The sequence below is a fragment of the Hylobates moloch genome, unplaced genomic scaffold (assembly GCF_009828535.3).
Source record: "Hylobates moloch isolate HMO894 unplaced genomic scaffold, HMol_V3 SCAFFOLD_16, whole genome shotgun sequence".
Lineage (NCBI taxonomy): Eukaryota > Metazoa > Chordata > Mammalia > Primates > Hylobatidae > Hylobates > Hylobates moloch.
This window is the reverse complement of record NW_026652291.1, coordinates 11,804,234-11,820,553: the sequence shown is the minus strand read 5'-3', so window position 1 is coordinate 11,820,553 and position 16,320 is coordinate 11,804,234. Positions and strand designations below refer to the sequence as shown.

Here is a 16,320-nt window from a genome sequence, read left to right as displayed (position 1 = left end):
ACCAATTCAACATTCCATCAGCAGGAGGACTGATCAGTTAATTTTGGTGTATTCATACAATAATATACTGTTAAGCTGTTGAGTTGAAAGAACCAGAGCTACATATATCAATAAGGATTAATTTCAAAGATATATTGCAGTGAGTAATTACAAGTTGTGGAAAGATAATGCACAATATAACATTACAGAAAGTTAAAAATGCAAAACAATATTATATATTATAATAGAGACATACATATGTAGTTAAAGTGTAAAAACATACATGAAATAATAAGTACCAGATTCAGAATAGTGGCCACTTCAAAGAAGAGAGAAAGGAAGAAAGAAAAGAGAGCACTGTATAGGTAGCTTCAGCTGTTTCTGTGATATTTATTATTTAAAAAGGATGAATCAACTTTCAACCAGGGATTAATATCCAGAATATACAAGGAACTCAAACAGCTCAACAGTAAAAAAACAAAAGACAGGGCCAGGCACGGTGGCTCACACCTGTAATCCCAGCACTTTCGGAGGCTGAGGCAGGTGAATCATCTGAGATTGGGAGTTCAAGACCAGCCTGACCAACATGGAGAAACCCCATCTCTACTAAAAATACAAAATTAACTGGGCATGATGGCACATGTCTGTAATCCCAGCTACTCAAGAGGCTGAGGCAGGAGAATTGCTTGAACCTGGGAGGCAGAGGTTGCGGTGAGCTGAGATCGCGCCATTGCACTCCAGCCTGGGCAACAAGAGTGAAACCCTGTCTAAAATCAAACAAACAACAAAACAAAAAAAAAAACAAACATGTAAATAATCCCACTAAATAAATAATCCTACTAAGTAAATAATCCCACTAAACAGTGGGCAAAGGACCTAAATAGACATTTCTCAAAAGAAGACATTCAAATGGCCAACAGGCATATGAAAAAATGCTCAGTATCACTAATCATCAGGGAAATGCAAATCAAAACCACAGTGAGATATCATCTTACCCCAGTCAGAATGGCTATTATCAAAAGGACAAAAAATAACAGATCATGGCAAGGATATGGAGAAAAGGGAACTCTTGTGCCCTGTTGGTAGGAATTTAAATTATAAAGCCACTATAGGAAACAGTATGGATATTTCTCAAAAAACTAAAAAGTACCTGTCCTATGATTCAACAATGCCACTATTTGGTATTTATCCAAATGAAAAGAAATCAGTATATCAAAAGGATACCTGCATTCCCATGTTTATTGCAGCACTATTCACAATAGCAAAAGTATGGAGTCAACCTAAGTGTCCATCAATGCACAAATGGATAAAGAAATGTGGTATGTATACATAATGAACTACTATTCAACCATAAAAAATAGCAACAGGGATGGAACTGGAGTTTGTTACGTTAAGTGAAATAAACCAGGCACAGAAAAACAAATATCATATGTTCTCACTCATATGGGGATGCTAAAAAAATTGATTGCATGGAGGTAGAGCATGGAAGGATAGCTACCAGAGGCTGGGAAGGGTGTATGGGGGGAGGATGAAGAGAGTGGTTCATGGGTACAAGCATACAGTTAGATAGAGGAAATGAGTTCTAATGTTCTATAGCAGAGTAGGGTGACCATAGCTAATGACAGTATATTGTACATTTCAAAATGCTGTGAGGACTTGAAATGTTCCCAATGCATAGAAATGATAAATACTCAAGATGATGAATAACCTAAATACTCTAACTTGATCACTACACATTCTGTGCATGCAACAAAATATCACATGTACCCCATAAATATGTACAAATATTATGTATGAATTTAAGAAAGAATGAAAGAAGCCAGGATTCCAAATAAAGGATGAATCAAATAAAGCAAAATGATGTGATCTGACAAAGATGGATGGTAGGTGCATACTCTATTCCATTCTTTCTATTTTTCTGGATGCTTGAAATAGTCCATTTCAGAAATAAGTTCCTTGGAGAGGTCACAGAGTACTTTAAAGAGTTATATATGTTTCTGTCTAAATCATTTTGTATTGAAAAAATACTTTTCGACTGATTTAATTGCTGTAGTTCTTGGAACCTGTTTCCTGTGAATAAGAACCAAATACTGGGGCATCACTGTTTAGGAGACAGCCTTTTTCTTATCCATTAAATTATTTGTCCTCAGTGCTTCTGCAAACTCATTACACACACAAAAAAATGCCTTTTTTTGTTCTAATTTTATTTCTTGAGGACACTTCACTATGCATTTTTAAATACTGTTTTTTATTTATGACCCGTGAATCTTTTGGAAGCTCTTTTGACATAGATATACTCTAATTGAATTTCTAAAATCACTTACCTCCTTCTGTTTTGTTTTCTTTAGGAACGAGATAAATTCTACTTGTCTCGTAGTGTTGTTCTAGAACTTCTGCAGGCCCTGAAGCTCAAATCTCCTTTACCAGATACAAACCTTCTTCTGCTCGTTCAGGTAAGCTCATGCCTGATTTGTAAAACTTTTCATGAGATCCATGTATGTTTGGGAAAATTAAGGGAGGTATAGAGTGTATGCATAAAACTAAATATCTTTGCCCAGAGATGATAAATAATATATCTTATATGGACCATGATCTAACTAATAGTATGCACCTGATGCTCCCACTGGCTAAAAAAGTCCAAGAAGGAGTATTGATTTTGTTCCTACTGTGGAATTAGTTCTGTGGGGGTTAAAAAGAAGAATAAAACAATAATTTTTGTCCCCAAGAAATGCGTGATCCAGTAGGTTAGAGGGTCAGGTCAGTCACCAGAGCTGAGACAGGTCTACTGAGGCCAGAAGTGGGGGAACAGGCTGAAGTCTGACTGCAGAATCAAATGAGTATGGGTGATCCCTGAATCTCTGTGAGCAGAAGTGAAGGAGAGGATGGGTCAGGCCAGAGACAGTCAAATGGCAGGATGCACTGAGTGGTACTCACAGTGGGGGGTAGGTATGCTTCAGCCCTCAGGACCACTGAAGCCGAGGACCACTATAAGGCAGGCTTTGGAGAACTGGCAACGATTATGCTTTTGGTTTTAGGGCTTCTGAGGGACTAAAGCCTTCTACCCTGCTGTCCTGAACTCAGCATCTTAGGCAGGCATGCAGGTTTTGATGACCTGAGACAGGCTATGATAATGCCATGAGAGAAAGAGGTAAACAAAGTCCTAGGGAGAAGTTGAGAGCAGGATGGATCCCACCCCTTATGATGTGAAATCAGAGATTTCATGAAGGAAGTAGCATTTGAGTTGGGTCACAAAGGACTGGAGGGTACAGACAAATGTCTTTGCCTGGGATTAGGGTTCAGCTTAGAGAGGTTGACTGGCTTCAAGCATAGCGGAGGCTTAGGCAGGATGGTGGAGTACATTTAGGGATAATGGCATGAGGATAGGGTTGAGAAAAAGTAGACCGGCTGTGCCAGAGGAATCAGCAGGGGTTCAGGTAACGTGGCACCCTGCCTCTCACCCAAGGGTTGAGGCCAGATTTAGAGACATGGCCATGAGCTACAGCTGGGATCAGGGTGTCATTCAATGGCCTTTGGGTAAAGTGCCCAGCCATTGCATCACAGCTGTGTCAGCACTCGCTGATGAGCATTAAGACCAGTCCCAGAGTCTGGGCCTACAAGCTGAGGGTTAAATGATTGAAGGAATATGGGAGCTTGGTGTCAAGGAACTAGACAGATTTCCCTGAATTGTAAGTACTCATCTGGAGACATGAGACAGAAGGGAACACTAATGGAGGACCTATTATGTGTTAAGCATTGAATCCTTACAGCCTCGTGAAGCATTGGTTCTGTATTGCATGGGGTGGTTCAGTGGCTTGCCCAAGACCACGATGCTGGCCTAAGTGACAGGTAGTATCAAACACCTTATTTCAGTGTGTTAGGACTCAGAGCCCAGCTCCCTTCGGTATAACACACAGCCTTGACAGGCCCTTTCCATCCCTTATGTGGATTACTGTAACAGCTCTTAGCTTTTTGCACCTCCTTCATCTCTTTCCACACCAACCCAATCTTCTGGCCTGTGGCTGCCTAGAGGAATTTTGCTGAAACTCCACTTTTCTGATAGAGACCACTGTTGCATCAGAAACCTAGAGTGACCTCGTAAGGTCTGAACTATCCAGGTCTTCCATCATCTGGCCACATCTGACTCTTCAGCAGTATTTCCCACTACAAATATTTACTGACCGCCTATCTTGGGCTGGGTTCTGGGAATATAGAGATGTGATGGGCATATCCTGATAATGTGCCAACTACTCTCATGAAAGTCTACACGGTGTATAAAACACTATGGAAGAGGAAGTGGCTAACTGAACCTAGGAGATGGAGGAAGGCTTATGAAGCATTATGAGGCCTGACATGGGCCAGGTGTTCTGCAGGGTGCTAGGGAAACAGAAGAATCAGCCATGACCCCTTCCTTCCAGGAGTTTATAATTTAGCAATTGAAGTTGACATGTAAATAAAAAAAAATTCCCACATAGTGCAACGGGTACAGTAGTAGAGATGTGTACTGAGTAAGGAAGTGTTGTTTGTAGAAGAGTTCACATGGATCTTGAAGGATGCACGGAAGTTCAGGAGTTGACCCAGTAGAGAAGATGAGGAACAACTCTTGTCATTTACTGTTGAATATCCACTGCCTGGTCTCCGTACTCCCACTCTAAAGACTACAAATCATTAGGATCAGAACTGAGTTTTTCTCAAAGGCTTGAGATTTAATTTAAAAGTTGGTATACTTTCAATGAATGGTCTTGAGTTGTCTTTTAAGGGCTTTCTAGGACACATTGAACTCTCAGCGAGCAGTGATTGCTGGAAAATGACAGCAATGGATGCAGGGCATGATGTCATCAGAATGAAATGGCTCTTATTATACCAAGATACTGGACATCCCAGGAGGAAGACAAGCAAAGTCACAGCCAGAAAGTATCTGTGCTCCTAAGGAGAGACCAACTTTGCATTTCTCTCTGTGGATTGCATTGGCTAGGCCCTTCTGCTCACATAGCAGCAGCAACACTGCCTTTGAGAACAAGCTGTGTTCACACAGACTTTTTTACTTATTTATTTTTAATTAATAATTTATTTTTGAGACAAGATGTTGCTCTGTCACCCAGGTTGGAATGCAGTGGCATGGTCTTAGCTCACTGCAACCTCTGCCTCCCTGGCTCAAGTGATGCTCCTACCTCAGCCTCCAATGTAGCTGGGACTACAGGTGTGGGCCACCATGCCTGGCCAATTTTTAAAATAATTTTAGTAGAGATAGGGGTTGGCCATGTTGCGCAGGCTGGTCTTGAACTCCTGGACTCAAGCTATCCACTCATCTTCGCCTCTCAAGGTGCTGGGATTACAGGTGTGAACCACTGCTCTTGGCCCAAAAAGATCTTTTTGAAGATTCATGGGATCTACACTGACTTGGAGGAGAGGGCAGGTGAACAGGGCTTAGGGAAATATCCCAGGAGGGATTTAAGGTTAGCAGCCTGACTGTGTCTGGAGGTCACTTGCTTCTGAGAGTGTTGAAGCTGGAGATGTGCCACCTGTAAACCACCTAGACTTCAGGGTACTGAAGGTGCTTTCCTGCAGACGGTGAACAGCATTCCCTTAATTGCCCTTTGTCTTGAGCAGAGCGGATCTGTGTGGCTGATCTTCTTGCAGTCTAGCACTCCATACTGTAACTGCTGGAGACTGGTTTTCAATGAAATACATTAGTCAACTGTAATAAGCACTTGTCACAAGATGCCAAAAGAACACTGACAGTTTAAATTACCCAGTGCTTAAGGAAACCACAAAAACAGTGATTATTGCATCACAGTTAGGTGAATAAATAACAAAAACAAATTAAGAAGAAAGACAGCAAAAAGATAATTCCGAATGTGTTTTATGGGTTTTCATCTGCCATTTCATCTTTTTAAAACAAACGTGTGACTTGTCATTGAAATCATTAAGTTACAAAACGTCAAGTTGTAAAATTATTCAGATTGAAGGGGTATTTTGGAGACATTTTCAGATCATGCCCAGTAAAAACAACTTTATGGAAATGTTTCAGTCTTCTCCAAAAAAAAAATGTTGAGCGTGGTTTGTTCCTGGGTTTCAGCACCAAGAGAAAAAAAAATTTAAGCCATTTCAAAGTAACAAATCCTTGTTCTATAAACTCTTAAGCAATTTTTATTTCTAATCAGAGAAATAAAAGTGAGGCATACCTTAAAACAGAGTAGTTCCCTTTTCTGCCCTGTGGTCCTGCCTAAGTCATGGAGAGAAGTATTCCATGGGGCCACACATGGTATATTAGTCTGTTCTCATGCTGCTAAGAAAGACATACCTGAAACTGGGTAATTTATAAAAGAAAGAGGTTTAATTGACTCACAGTTCCACATGGTTGGGGAGACCTCACAATCATGGCGAAGGTGATTGAGGAGCAAAGTCACGTCTTACATGGCAGCAGGCAAAAGAGCTTGTGCAGGGGGGACTCCCATTTATAAAACCATCAGATCTTGTGAGACTTATTCACTACCCTGAGAAAAGTATGGGGGAAACCACCCTCACCATTCAATTATCTCCACCTGGCCCCTTGACACATGGGGATTATTACAATTCAAGGTGAGATTTGTGTGGGGACATAGCCAAACCATATCAGATGGGATGAGGAGAAATGTTGTTTCTCTTGCGAGTAGTTCCTCTTTTTTTTTTTGAAATGGAGTCTTGCTCTATCACCCAGGCTGGAGTGCAATGGTGCAATCTCAGCTCACTGCAGCCTCCACCTCCTGGATTCAAGTGATTCTCCTGCCTCAGCCTCCTGAGTAGCTGGGACTACAGGCACGCACCACCACACCCAGCTAATTTTTGTATTTTTAGTAGAGATGGGGTTTCACCATGTTGGTCAGGCTGGTCTCGAACTCCTGACCTCGTGATCTGCCTGCCTCGGCCTCCCAAAGTGCTGGAATTACAGGCGTGAGCCACTGCGCCTGGCCTAGTGCCTCTTTCTAGGGTTTCTCAGTTGCTTTTTTTCTTGCCCTTGACTGCCTGGGTCCTCCAGGTGTTCTCTGTAGAATAGTGGAAATGACAGCCTGCTCTCTGGAAGCTTCTTTTAGGCCAGAGATCTAGGCTGGAGTCAGAGGAAGCCTTTCCCCTTTACCTATGGGCATTGTCAGCTCCTGGCACTTGGACAACCAGGCTTACATCAGGGACAGATGATCTGCCAGGAGCAGACAGTGACTTGCTTTATGGATATCAGTGACCATCATCTGAAGGCCACCCAGTGAGGCTGGGTTTGGTTAACTGAAAATGCAATTTGGAAACATAAAAAAAATCAGTAACCAGAAGGAAAAACTCCCTAGGTGATCCATCATGAATGACACTGGTCCCCATGCTGAAAACAGAAGTCTGTTGCTCCAATGCTGCATTTGCCATTCATTCTTTCACCCCATAGGGAACTGCTAGTATTTCCTCTACTACTTTTCTAATTAATAACAGTAGATAGATGAGCTCACTAAGATGGAACCATTTCTATTCTTCTCATAGATAGACCATACCTTTGTGTTACCAAATACTCTGGCAGTAAGAGGGGCCCCTTAAAGAACAAATAGAATGCTTGTCCAAGAAATGTGGGATCACCCAAGTTTTAAACATGTCAAGACAGTAACTGGTACCAATCTGTTTTTTAATTCCTAGAAGTTCTCCCTGGAGGCCTGGCATCATGGGGAATTCCCCAGCCTGCTCTATTGTGGTTGTCTAGCCATGACCACTGTTGTTTACATATAAAGTTTTTTTACATATGAAGTTTACATATGTAAAGTTTATGTGTGAATTTACATATGAAGCTGGGTGGCCTTAAATGTTCAGGTGGATTTTTTCTTTTTAAAGGAAAAGAGGCGTGGAGATAGGAAAGAATTTGCTGAATAGAAAAATGTCATTTCAGAGTCCAAATTGTTGATCCCCAGGGCATAGTTCTCCTTTTGCATTTTGGACAGATGCACTGGCACATTATTTTAATTCAGATCTATTGACATTTTTGCTTTTTGTTTCCAATATTTTCCCTTTTGCTGGTTTGCTGTGGATATTTTATGTGTAATAGGTTATTATAATTGTTCTCAAGATAGAGTTTTCATAATAAGTGATAACTCCCACCATAAAGACTGTTTAAGTTCAAATCAGAAAGAATTTCCTTAGCTCCTATTATGTGTCAAGAGTAGATATTCGACCGGGTGCGGTGCCTCACACCTGTAATCCCAACACTTTGGGAGGCTGAGGCAGGCAGATCACGAAGTCAAGAGATCAAGACCATCCTGGCTAACATGGTGAAACCCCGTCTCTACTAAAAGTACAAAAATTAGCTGGATCTGGTGGCATCTGCCTGTAGTTCCAGCTACTCGGGAGGCTGAGGCAGGAGAATCGCTTGAGCCCGGGACACAGAGGTTGCAGTGAGCCGAGATCGCGCAACTGCACTCCAGCCTGGCGACAGAGCGAGATTCCATCTCAAAAAAAAGTAGATGTTCTGCTAATTTGCATGTACCACTCCCACTCCGTGGGATATACCTGCATATTGAAGTTATGAGAGCTCATATTGTTGAAGAAAGGTTTTCTTTTAAAGATAGGTTCATTGTGGGCTGGAGGACAGAGAACTAGTGGAGGAACAGCTGTTGTTTTTAATTCACAGAGTTATCATTTGAATGGGGTTATTAATATTAGTTGAGTTAGTAACAATCTGATCACTCTATGAGATGAGAGGTGAAGACACTATTTTGGGTATCATTTTGATAATGAAGTTAGTAATGACATAATAGACATCGTGTTTCTTTTGTATGCATGGGGGAATGCATATTTCAGTGCCCGATTTCCCTCAAAGTACAGAACTCTTCCTTCAACAGCAATCATCATTTCCTTCTCTGATTTTTGTTATATATGATTATATTTTGAGCAGCTCTATAAGATCATAATAGATTTTTTTTCAGTTTGTGGTTGGCAGCCATATAAAACAAAGACAGAAAGGTTTATTAAGGTTTTAGTTGTGTATCTGATATAAAAATATGCTGGATTACAACGCATGGATAAAAAATAATAGATGATTTCTGAGGCTTATGCACTTTTATTTCCTTTAATACGCCAGATTCTCTGTGTACCTCCTTTACTTTTAGGGTGATTTTTGATTAATTCTGACTAGTAAGAGTTCTCACAAATCAGACAGTTGGATCTAACCTCAGATCTTGACGCTGCGTTATTGCTAACCATGCTGAAATGTGCTTACATTATGCTCTGCATTGCACTTTGCTGAGTATTGTGGGTGAGAAAGTGATCTGCTGAAGGGAGATACAGACATTTAAAATTTTCCTTCTTCACAAACCTTATCTTGACCTCAAGGGCCCATCCAGGCCATGCAAACATACTTAAGTGGGGTCCAGGACTTTAAACCATCCTTAAAGAGACAGCTCTAAGTGCGCCCCTTACCTCACGTAGTAGATATGGCTCTGTCTCCCCTGTGGCCTTAGCTGTGCAATATCATTTCTTATGTAAAGAACTTAATTAAAATTAATGCTGATGTCCTCAGAGAGGTTTTAGAACTCAATTATAAGTTGTCTTAGACTGAAGACTTAGATAGCTATTTATTTATTTATTTATTTATTTATTTATTTATTTATTTATTTGAAGCAGAGTCTCGCTCTGCTGCCCAGGCTGGAGTGCAGTGGTGCCATCTCGGCTCACTGCAACCTCTGCCTCCCAGGTTCAAGCGATTCTTCTCCTGCCTCAGCCTCCCGAGTAGCTGGGTTACAGGCATGTGCCACCACACCCGGCTAATTTCCACCTCAGCCTCCCAAAGTGCTGAGATTACAAGCGTGAGCCACCACACCTGGCCTAGATAGCTTTTTAAAATGAATTTTATGGGAAAACATGCAATCTCTACCAGGAGGCTGGGTTGGGAGTGTTCCTTCTGTTCACTGTGTATGTCTATCAAATATTTCAGGTTTTATTTTTTTACTTATAGGTTTTGGCTGGAGTTAAAGGCTTTACATTTTCTAAAACCTGATTTATTTACTTTTCCTTACATTAGAAATAAGCTTAAGTTAGGTGAGCAGACATAGCAAACCTGAATAAGATCGTAGAAAATGCTAGGTGTTCCCAGGATGTTACCAGTTGCCCCCTTCTATGCCAGATTCAGAGTTAATGGCTAAGTAGATTCTTCAGTTTTCTGTAACTGTATTTGAGGCAAATGGAAATGACAGAATGTTAATGTGGAGATCTGTATCCACTCCTGTCACACAGCTCTTGGGGACAGCTCTGCTTGTGCCCTCTTGCCCCCACTCAGTTATATACACTTACGTGCTTTCCATGGAGGGCAGCCCTCCCACACTTGAAGACCAGCTCTTGGCCCTGAGCTGGAAGTCTAAGGGTTCCTTGGCCTCAGGAGACCTTTGGCTTAGAGGTGTACCCAGTTAGCCAAAACCTGCTACCTGTTAATAATGCTTACATTTAAACCCCTGACTAGCCCGATAATATGCTGGTTTCTGTTCCTTTGTTCCATGGCTCCTTATCAGGCCTCCTAGAGATTTACTCTGCGACCCTCGTTGTTATTACTTCTCCCTAGTGTGACAGGGACCGAGCCTGCTGACCTATTCAGCTTCCCTGTGCCTTCCAGTATGAGAACGGAATGAATGAGAAGGCGGAGCAACTGGTGCTGAAATTTCTGAACTCTGCACAGCAGCAATTTCAGATCCCAAAGTTGTTAAGGCTACTGGCCAGAGGGCAGGAAATATAAATTAAACAGGAGCTAATTGCTCATAGCAAACTCTACTTCATGGTTAACTTTTTTCCTAAGACTATTAATAAATAGTTGAGTGCTGCATTAAGTGAGAAACACCTGTCAAAATCTGTAATGAAGCAAATTAAATTGAAATCTGGCAAATCCATTCTTGTAATGATCTCAAGTCATAACTGGCTAATGGATTTGCTTTGTAAACTCTCACTGAGCCCCTCTGAGGTGTCCAGCACCAAGCTAGTGCTGGGGATGAGGCGCATCAAGCCTGTGCTCTTGAAGAGCTCATAGCAGGTTGAGAAATAGACTCATAAGTCACTGCAGTCTGACGTGGTGACTGTTACAATGGAAGTGTGTGAAAAGTCCTCTGGGCACCCAGGGAAGGAGTGGGGGTCTTTATCAGCACAGAGGATGCATGTGGATGAATAGGGGCAGGAAGATGAGATGCTGAAGGTCCTCTGTGGGGTAGAAACAGAATACTCATTCTGAGGTTGATTGTTTTTCTGGTTTCTTTCTAAATATATGATATGATAATAGAAATCATGAAACTGTATGAAATGTGCTTACAGTAACTGTCAAGAAGTACTAAACAATAAATAGAATGACTTCACAATAAATCTGACAATGCTGACATCTTTTATTTTTTCCTTGATTGAATGCACCATTTCAGTGCCACTTAACAGTCTGGGTAAAGTCAGACTCTGTGTGTTAATTTTAGTACTGTGATTCTGAGTTTCTGATAGGAATGAACCATCATGATTAGCAAATCTGATCTATCCAAGGCAGATCGTCATGAAAATAAACACTAATTAATTTAAGCCAAGTTAATAAAATGATAAATTACTTATTACTGTCCAGATTCCCTTAAAAATAATTATCCTTTCACTTTTTTATTAGTTTATTTGTGCAGATGCTGGAACCAAACTAGCTGAGTCAACAATCCTGAGCAAGCAGATGATAGCCTCTGTACCTGGAGTAAGTCCTGACCAAATTCATTGTCTACATGCTTGTATTTCATGGAATAGTAGTTAAGAATGTAGGCTTTAGACTTACATCAGGGTTTGAGGCCTGCCATTTATTAGCTATGTGACTTTTGGAACGTATTTTAACCTATAATTCTTTGATTCGTATCATCTGTCAAATGGGATATAACAGAGTTTAACATATAGGTTGAGGATTGAATGAGATAATACATGCAAAGCATATTAGCAAGGAGCCAGACATAGTAAACGCTATGAAAATGTTATCTATTAAAAATAATGTTAACAAACATTGCCTATTTTTTTGATATTTTAGTTATTTTCTATATTTTTCTATTGTAACTAATATGCAAAGAACATCTTTGTGCTTAAATCTTTGTCCATACTTCAGACCATTGTTTTTTTTTTTTTTTTTTTTGAGACGGAGTCTCGCTCTTTCACCCAGGCTGGAGTGCGGTGGCGCGATCTCCGCTCACTGCAAGCTCCGCCTCCCAGGTTCACGCCATTCTCCTGCCTCAGCCTCTCCGAGTAGCTGGGACTACAGGCGCCCGCCACCACGCCCGGCTAATTTTTTGTATTTTTAGTAGAGACGGGGTTTCACCATGGTCTCGATCTCCTGACCTCGTGATCCGCCCGTCTCGGCCTCCCAAAGTGCTGGGATTACAAGCGTGAGCCACTGCGCCCAGCCTTTTTTTTAAGCGTTCTTGATAGTGTAATACAAGGTTCTATGAGACAAAAATCCCAATTCTCAATGACTTATGAAAGTTTATTGTTTGCTCGTGTGAAGTTTAAATGGGTATCCTGATTAGTAGGGAAAGGGGGATTTCCACATACATACTCGGGGATCAGGTTTCTTCCATTACGTACAGTCCACTGCAATCAGCTTGATTGTGGTTGGGGAAAGGGAAGGGAATATGGCCCATGGGGTTTTCACAGGCCAAGTCTAAAAGTGTGTGGTTTTTTTCCTACTCACATTCCATTGGCTAGAACTCAGTCACATGACCACACCCAACTGCAAGGGATGATGGGAAATGTGGTCTAGTTGTGGGCCAAGGAAGAAGACAGGCATGGGGAGTGGCTAGCCAGTCTCTGCTGCATGCTCGCTGTTTCCTTTGTTTAATTCTTTAAAACTCAGTATTTGCTACCTATGCCATAGCTGAAAAAAAAAACCTAACAATAAAAGGGTTATTGAAATCAGTAATTAAAAGACGAACATTCCAACAACAACAAAGCAACATATAGGTCCCTTTCTGATGACCAATAAGCCATTAAAAAAAACCTTTTACTCTGATAGCAATCAATGAATTGTAAGTTAATATGAAGAATAAAAATATTGAAAAATATAAAAATTAAAATTGGCTAGCCAATCAGCAGACTTTTCTCTTTTAAAAAAAAAAAAAAAACAACACTTCATCAGGGCATGAAGGACATATAGGAAGCTGCACATCTTTAATGTATGTGACTTGTTAGTTTGGAAATGATTATACATTCATGAAACCACCGTGATCTATGCCATGAACATATCCATCATCTCCAACAGTTTCTTCCTATTTGTTTGTTTGTTTGCTTTTGTTTGTTTGTCATTAGCAATAAGAGCACTTTACATAAGACCTACCCTCTTAGGAAATTTCTAAGTATGCAATACAATATTTCTAACTCTAGGGACTCCGCTGCCCAGTAAATCTCTAGGACTTACTCACCTTGCATAATTGAAGCCTTGGACCTTTTGACTAATACCTCCCCATTTTTCCCTCCCCAGCAGATCCTCCTCAATGATAAGACTTATTGATGGTAAAATGAAACAAGCATTCTTGTAAGCCACTAGTGGTAGTAAAACCAACCTTGGTGGAGGGCAGTTTGACAATCTTCTTTTAGGAATATGTCTGAGAAAATAAATATGCACATGTTTTATATCAAGTATTTTTATTAAAGCATCACTTAAAACAGCAGAAATACGGAAACAAAGTAAATGTCTAACATCATCAGGGTATTGTTTAAATAAAATAAGGTGCATCCATAAGATAGACTATTATGTGTCTACCAAATCAAAGTTTCAAATAATATTTAATTAATTGGAAAATGCTTATGATGTATTAATTAAAAAGCAAGTTAGAAAAATGTTATCTCAATCTTATAAACATTATGTGTATGTGTGTGTGTTATATACATTAAAAAATATTTAAAAACACTTGGAAGGAAATATTAACAGTAGGTTTCCCAGAGGTGGAGGACAGGAATTAGGATTATGGTGATTTCAATTTTAATTTTAGTGATCTGTATTTTCCAAATTTCCTATATTAAACATGTGTTGCTTTTATAATCTAAGAAATGTAACTTTAAAATCAAATATTAGTTTTGAGGAAGAATTGGCTATGATTTGCTTCAATTCATGAATTTGAGTTTTGAATATTTTCAACTTTTTAATCATTAGTTTTCCAATGAAATAAATACAGCTCTTCTGAAACAAATGGAGCTTGACTTCTTTTGTTTTATTTCTTAAGTAACACACCTAAGGTTATTCTTGAGCTTTGCAAAGTAGAAAAAAGGGAGGAGGGATTGGAAATTATATGTTTTGTTTTCTAAGTATATACGGCTCACTAAGATTCTCCTGACCATGCAGTGAATTTCAAGGCTTTTATTAGATGTAGTTGGCTGTCTCTAGAACAAAAGTGACTCGGTGGTAGTAAATTCCTTGCTCTCATTTTTTGAGATTCAAACTTAAAAGACAAATATTGAATAATGCTCCTAGTAATTATTTTCAGTGACATTTGCCTAGTAGAAATGCTATAAAATATTGCCTATGAAAGAAACAAATCCCTTTCAAGAAATTCAAGAACAGAGTCTCCAGTCCTATTTGCATGACATGTGAAAGGTCAGAGAAAATGGAATAAATTGCGGGGAAATCCTTTCTTGCACGAAAGGATTAATATTCCAAAAGCAGGAATACAATAACCTTTTATAATTCCTTCACTTGATTTAAATTAAAAGAAGAAAACTTTGGAATGTACGAAATGCTTGGAAAACACTCTGACAGACTGCCAATGACCTTATTTTGCTGTTTGTTATCCTGTCAGAAGAACTGACAAGCGTAACATTCTAGAAGAGAGAGAAGGTGATATAGTTCAGTACCGCGCAGATTTACATGAATATGGGAAAATGAGAGCCACTGGCTGAGCTAGTTAAGTCTATAATGTTCCAGATTTTCCTAAAGAAAGCCGAGGAAGGCCTTTAGCATAGTATTCATCTGGCTTCAAAGCCTGCTTCGTTTGATCCACATGATACCCGGCCTGATGTGTGGTTTCTCTCATACGGCTTTGATATAGCAGCCTGCTTGTTCATTTTCATTTGCTTTGCTTATAATCCTAAATTCACTGCATTCTCAGGGAGAGCAGGCCGATGTCATTTAACGACCTAAAACACAAACTTGCTTTCTTTTCCTTCAAAACTTTTCAAACACACTTCGAGCATGTGGGGAAGATGACCATTCTTTCTTTCATTTATCTCCTAGCAAGAACTTGACAGTAATACATGTTATCTATTTAGTAGTGTACCTACTGTATATAAGAAGTTAATTCGCAAGCGACTTGACTAGCATGAGAATTTTTGACTCTTTCAGCAAACGCGATGCTTGTTTATATACTTTTTTGACAGAAAATAGACTCGAGATTCTGATGGTAGAATTTGGTGGCACGTATTTTATGTGTAGCTAAGACTTCCCTAGAATGAGAATGTGTTGCTATGTTCTGGGATGAATGATATCCTAAAGACTCTGATACTAATGGCATGACATAGGCTGAATCTTTGCATACAAAGCAGTTTAAAAACAAGCACACACACACACAAAATCAGTCCAATTACCCAGTGGATAAAAGCATTTAGCCCCGTCTCCCATAGGCCTCTCCTGTTTCTTTGTTCTCTGCCACAAACCTTCTATCAATGTTTGTCCAAATGCTGGGCAGACAGTCACAGACCATGCTGAGAGTAATGGAGTGAGTCAGAAATCCAGAAAGTGCAACAACTCCTTAGTAAACAACGTGAAACCAGAGTGAGGCAATCATTGGAGTCAGGGCAAAAATGAAGGTGTGACCCAGCTGTGTCCTTGTGTTTCAGTGTGGGACAGCAGCGATGGAGTGTGTGAGGCAGTACATCAACGAAGTCCTGGATTTCATGGCAGACATGCACACGCTGACCAAACTGAAGGTGAGATGACCGCCACCGGCTCATCCCTCAGGTTCACAAAACAGAGATGCTTTGAGAGAATTAAGCAGACCATAGGGAACTTATCGCTACCTGGGGAGGCAGCCGTGGCACTGTTGAATGAGCCCCTGTCTTGGGGGATCCAAGAGCCAGGGTCCAGCTTTGCAAAGAGGAAAAGAGGAAGGGAAAGGACATTCACATGGCATCAGCCACATGCATAGCTTTACTTTTGCCATATATTCACTTCTCACAATACCTCTGTTAAGATACTATCCCCATTTTACAAATGGAGAAACTGAGGCTTGGGATGGTGTAGTACTTGCTCAAGTCACACTACTAAGTGGTAAAGTCAAGGTTGAACCCAAGATTCTTGTGACTCTCAATTCATTCTCTTTTTACCACATAGCATCGTTTAATTACCTTGAGCATCAGTTTCCT

The 16,320-nt window shown here is 40.2% G+C and overlaps 1 protein-coding gene across 18 annotated transcripts in view; it reads left to right on the top strand.

The window, feature by feature from the left end:
• The window catches only part of UNC79 (unc-79 homolog, NALCN channel complex subunit), a 294,353-nt gene that overhangs the window by 250,734 nt on the left and 27,299 nt on the right, over positions 1–16,320 (top strand). For all 18 annotated transcript variants that reach the window (XR_009210277.1, XM_032180377.2, XM_032180374.2 and 15 more), the window contains 3 exons: positions 2,328–2,432; positions 11,603–11,680; positions 15,796–15,885. Coding sequence is in view for 17 of the 18 variants with exons in the window: in XM_032180377.2 (XP_032036268.1) it covers positions 2,328–2,432; positions 11,603–11,680; positions 15,796–15,885 (273 nt within the window). In the remaining variant the exon portion in view is untranslated. The remainder of the gene's footprint in view (positions 1–2,327; positions 2,433–11,602; positions 11,681–15,795; positions 15,886–16,320) is intronic.